Source organism: Cebus imitator, unplaced genomic scaffold (genome assembly GCF_001604975.1).
Source record: "Cebus imitator isolate Cc_AM_T3 unplaced genomic scaffold, Cebus_imitator-1.0 Scaffold18, whole genome shotgun sequence".
NCBI lineage: Eukaryota > Metazoa > Chordata > Mammalia > Primates > Cebidae > Cebus > Cebus imitator.
Genome location: NW_016107333.1, coordinates 4,715,233 through 4,720,887, shown reverse-complemented (window position 1 = coordinate 4,720,887; position 5,655 = coordinate 4,715,233). Strand labels below are relative to the sequence as shown.

The 5,655-nt window shown below is 39.9% G+C and overlaps 1 protein-coding gene across 1 annotated transcript in view; it reads right to left on the bottom strand.

Moving 5' to 3' along the window:
* The window catches only part of RBL1 (RB transcriptional corepressor like 1), an 80,720-nt gene that overhangs the window by 47,983 nt on the left and 27,082 nt on the right, over positions 1–5,655 (bottom strand). Inside the window, exon 11 of the mRNA XM_037734423.1 lies at positions 5,238–5,374. Coding sequence (XP_037590351.1) covers positions 5,238–5,374 — 137 coding nt within the window. The remainder of the gene's footprint in view (positions 1–5,237; positions 5,375–5,655) is intronic.

Genomic DNA, 5,655 nt, shown 5'->3' with positions numbered 1-5,655 from the left:
AAAAAAAAAAAAAAAAAAAAAAAAAAAAGTAGAATAAAAGAGATTAAAAAAATGAAAACTAAGAAGGAATTCAGAAGGTCAATTCAGAAGGTCCATCATGTGAAAAATAAAAGTTCCAGAAAGATAAATCAGCGGGCAATACATCATGTAAGAAATAACACAATAAAATGACCAAGAACTGCAGGACATAAATTTCTAAACAGGCAACTCAGTGGGAATGACAAACACATGAATTAAAAAAACACAATAAGACATATTTTTTTTTTTTTTGGGACGGAGTTTCGCTCTTGTTACCCAGGCTGGAGTGCAACGGCGCGATCTCGGCTCACCGCAATCTCCGCCTCCTGGGTTCAGGCAATTCTCCTGCCTCAGCCTCCTGAGTAGTTGGGATTACAGGCACGCGCCACCGTGCCCAGCTAATTTTTTGTATTTTTAGTAGAGACGGGGTTTCACCATGTTGACCAGGATGGTCTCAATCTCTTAACCTCATGATCTACCCACCCGCCTTGGTCTCCCAAAGTGCTCGGATTACAGGCTTGAGCCACCGCGCCCGGCGACATATTTTTTATAAATGTAAGAACATCAGTGATAAAAGAAAGATACTGAAATATTCCAGAAACAAAAAACAAGTCACATAGTACTAAATGGGAATGAGAATGTCACTGGACTTCTCATTAACAACACTGGAATCTGTAACAGAAAATAATGCAGCAATGCCTTCAAAATCATAAAGGAAAATAATTGTCAATCTTTCTTTTCTTTTTTTAAATTAATTTTTGTTTTTAGGGATGGGGTCTTACTATGTTGCCTAGGTTGGCGTACAGTAGCTATTCACAGTGCAATCATTCTACACAGTATACATACATTACACAGTGTATTACAATCTCAAACTCCTGGGCTCCAGCAATCCTCTTGCCTCAGCCTCCCACCAATCTTGCTTTTTTTTTTTTTCCTCAGATGAAGTTTCACTCTTGTTGCCCAGGCTGGAGTGCAATGGCACAATGCTGGCTAATTGCAATCTCTGCCTCCTGGGTTCAAACGATCCTGCCTCAGCCTCACCCAAGTAGCTGGGATTACAGGCATGTGCCACCATGCCTAATTTTATAATTTTTAGTAGAGATGGGGTTTCACCATGTTGGTCAGGCTGGTCTGGAATTCCTGACCTAAGGTGATCCACCTGCCAAGACCTCCTAAAGTGCTGGGATTACAGGTATGAGCCACTGCACCTGGCCTCTCCCACCAATATTGAATTCTGTACACATACAACTATCAACCAATTCTGAGTCTAAAATAAAAGGACTTATGCAAAATCTTTAAAAAGGGACTTTAGGTGAGGTAAGGTTTCTATGGTAAAATGGCTATACAAAACATCTATACAAAAAAAAATCTTTACAAGGCTCTAAAAAATGTTCAAGTAACCCACAAGAAGGCCGGAAAAAGAAAACAAAATAAAAAAGAGTGAGAACAAACAGAAAACAAAAATAAAATGGCAGACTTAAACTCTAACATAACAATTACTAAATGTAAGTCATCTAAATTTACTAATTAAATAACAAGAGATTAGCACAGTAGATTGGGGGAAAAAAAACAAAAACCATTACCCAACTACATATTGACTATAAGAAATTCAACAGTCACTTGAAAAAGGATGGAAAAAGATATACTATGTAAACATTAATCAAAAGAAGGTAGGAGTAACTATACATAAACATCAGGTAGATTCAGAGCAAAGAAAATTACCAGAGACAGAGAGGAACATTTTATTTATTTTATTTTATTTTAATTTTTTTAGACGGAGTCTCACTTGGTTGCCCAGGCTGGAAGGCAGTGGTGAGATCTCAGCTCACCACACCTCTGCCTCCTGGGTTTAAGCAATTCTCCTGCCTCAGCCTCCCGAGTAGCTGGGACTACAGGCGTGCACCACCATGCCTGGCTAAATTTTGTATTTTTAGTAGAGACGGGGTTTCACTATGTTGGTCAGGCTTGTCTTGAACTCCTGACCTCGTGATCTGCCTGCCTTGGCTTCCCAAAGTGCAGGGATTAAAGGCGTGAGCCACTGCGCATGGCCTTATTTATTTATTTATTTTGAGATGCAGTCTTGCTCTGTCTTCCAGTGGTGTGATCTCGGCTTACTGCAACCTCTGCCCCCCCCAGCTCAAGCGCTTCTCCTGCCTCAGCCTCCCGAGTAGCTGGGATTACAGGTGTCTGCCATCACACCCGGCTAATTTTTGTTTTATTTATTTATTTTTATTTAATTTATTTTTTTGAGATGCAGTCTCACTCTGTTGCCAGGCTGGAGTGTGCTGGTGTGATCTTGACTCACTGTAACCTCCGCCTCCTACGTTCAAGCAATTCTCCTGTCTCAGCCTCCTGAGTATCCAGGACTATGAGCATGTGCCACCACGCCCAGCTAATTTTTGTATTTTTAGTTGAGACAGGGTTTCGCCATGTTGGTCAGGCTCGTCTCGAACTTCTGACCTCAGGTGATCCTGCTGCCTCAGCCTCCCAAAGTGCTGGGATTAGACATGTGAACCACCACACCTGGCCTTCTGTATTTTTAGTAGAGATGGTGTTTCACCATGTTGGCCAGGCTGGTCTTGAACTCTTGACCTTAGGTGATACAACTGCCTTGATCTCCCAAAGTGCTAGGATTACAGTTTGAGCCACTGGGCCTGGCCAGAGAGGAACACTTCATAATGATTAAAGAGTCAATTCATCAAGAAGACAGAGAGCAATCCTAAACATGTAAGCATCAAACAGCAGAGCTTCAAAATTTGTGGAGAAAGGCTGATAGACTTGAAAGAAATAGACAAATCTACAATTACACATGGACACTTCAACATCCTCTGTCAACAACGGTTATAACAACTAGACAGGAAATCATCAAGAATATAAAATAACAACATCAACCAACAAGATATAACTGACATTTACAGAATGCTCCATCCTTTAATAGCAGAATACAGCAGGTCCTTGAATAACATTTTGCTCAACATCATTTTGTTATAACAATGAAAAATGATGGATGCCCTGCTGGGGCCACTGTATGAAATGTGTACATTCTCCCATGTCTGCATGAGCTCTCTCTGGGAACTCTGGTTTCTTCTCAGACTCCAAAGATGTGTACACTAGCTTAATCGTGATATCTTAATATCTAAATTGTGACAGTATAAATGTGGGTGTGTGAGTGTGTCCTATGATGAAATGGTGTCCTGTCTGGGGTTGGGTCTTGCCTTTCGTCCTGAGCTGCTGAGGTAGGCTCTAGCCACTTATGACTCTTGACAGGAATAACTGGATAAATAATAATCTTCCTTATTTTTATTAATCTTTCTCTTATCTATTTCAATGTTTAACATTATAAGTGTTTTGTCTCTATTTAGAAGTTTGGTTACGTTTTTGTGAACAGACATATGACATACGAACTTAAACTCTTGTTTATATCAGTTAGCCTATGGTAAAATTGGTTTCATTATGACATTTTGCTTAAAGTCAGTTTCCAAGAACCTACTGACAAGGTTAAATATGAGGATTTACTGTTTACATTCTTTACAAGTGGCCACAGAATGTTCACATATTCTGGAGTACAAAATAACTGCAACAAATTGAAAAGAACTGAATTCATAGTGTGTAGAACTGGAAAACAGTAAAGGCTGAGAGGAGTAAGTGTAACTAACTATAAAGGGGTAACAGGAGGGTGATCTTTAACAGTTTAGTATCTTGATTTTCGTGATGGTTATATAATCTATGTGTATGAAACAATTATATACATATATATACATTGTTTCAATGTCAATTCCTCAGTTTTGATACTGTAGTATATAAAATTGTAACCATTAGGGAAACTGAATAAAAGATATGTGGGACTTCTCTGTAGAATTTTTGCAACTTTCTGGGAATCTATTATTATTTAAAAATAAAAAGTTTAAAATTTACTTCTTTTGGCCAGGCTCAGTGGCTCATGGCTATAATCCTTGCACTTTGGGAGGTCGAGGTGGGCAGATCACTTGAGGTCAGGATATTGAGACCGGCCTGGCCAACATTGTGAAACTCCATCTCTACTAAAAATACAAAAATTAGCCAGGCATGGTGGGGGACACCTGTAACTCCAGCTACTTGGGAGGCTGAGACCTGAGAATCGCTGGAACCCAGGAGACAGAGGTGGTAGTGAGCTCAGATCGCCCACTGTACTCCAGCCTGGGTGATAGAGCAAGAGTCAATTCTCAAAAAAGTAAAAAATTACTTCTTTCTCTGGAAGCCATGGGAGTGCATGTACCATCAAGATGTTAATGTAAACCATGAAAGAGAAAGACACAGAATCCAGGAAAAAGAGAAGCCAACACAGAAAAGATATGAAAAAAATTTCCAGGTGAAAACAAAGAGAAATTCTATTACCATACTTATGCAGCATCCATAAGACATCAACCTGTTGTTCCTATTGGGATAGAAGGTTAGAAGACTCCAAGAGTGACTACAGAGGAAAAGAATGAAGGAGGAAACAAACATGATAGGTTTGAATTTGAAGAAAAATTTTTTTACATGGCTTATTGGAGAGAGTGGTCTGACTTGGTCAAATAAAGAAAAATAAACAATTAAAAAAAAAAACAAAAAACAATCTGGCACAGTGGCTCACGCTTGTAATTCCAGCACTTTGGGAGGCTGAGGTGAATAGATCACCTGAGGTTGGAAGTTCGAAACCAGCCTGGAAACAGGGCAAACCCTGTCTCTACTAAAAATACAAAAATTAGCCGGGCATGGTGGCATGTGCCTGTAATCCCAGCTGCTCAGGAGGCCGAAGCAGGAGAATTGCTTTAACTCGGAATGCAGAGGCTGGGGTGAGCCGAGATCACACCATTGCACTCTAGCCTGGCAACAAGCGTGAAACTGTCTCAAAACAAAACAAAACAAAATAAAAAAAAACAAACAACAAAAAAACTCCCATTTTATAATCCCAAATCCTTTAAAGGTATGGACAAATGTCTTAATTATCAGTTGCTTTAGCACGTGCAGGAGGGATTCATTGTCCGTAGCTTGGAATGAAGGACAAAAAAAAACAAAAAAAGGACATTGATGTGTACCAAAGATGAACTTCATGTTATTTCACATTTCTGCCTAGATGTGATTAGCTTTATGTGCTAAGTCAACTAAATGTCATCCTGGTCAAGTTTGCCAGACTGCTGAACCCCGCAATGCCTTATAGTGCCTCTCAAAACACTGCTTCCATGCTATGACTTTTGCGCCTTGCCAGTATCTTGGAGAGTGGATTTACTTACTGACATGTCCATTCCATGAAGTCTTCGTGTTTCCTGAACCATTATAGTCTCTAACATTTTATAATACAAAATTTCTGCCAGCTTTAGTCTGTTTACAGCAAAGTCTATGGGGGAAATACAGACGAAACATGTGTTAATGAATTTTACTTGTTAAGGACTGCAAAGTAAAAATTATATATACACTTAAATCTGATACATTAAGAATAGCAGGACATGGCTGGGTCCGGGTGTGGTGGCTCACCCCTGTAATCCCAGCACTTTGGGAGGCCAAGCTGGGCAGATCACGAGGTCAGGAGATCGAGACCATCCTGGCCAACATGGTGAACCGAAATCATACCACTGCACACCAGTCTGGGCGACAGTGCAAGACCCCCATCTCAAAAAA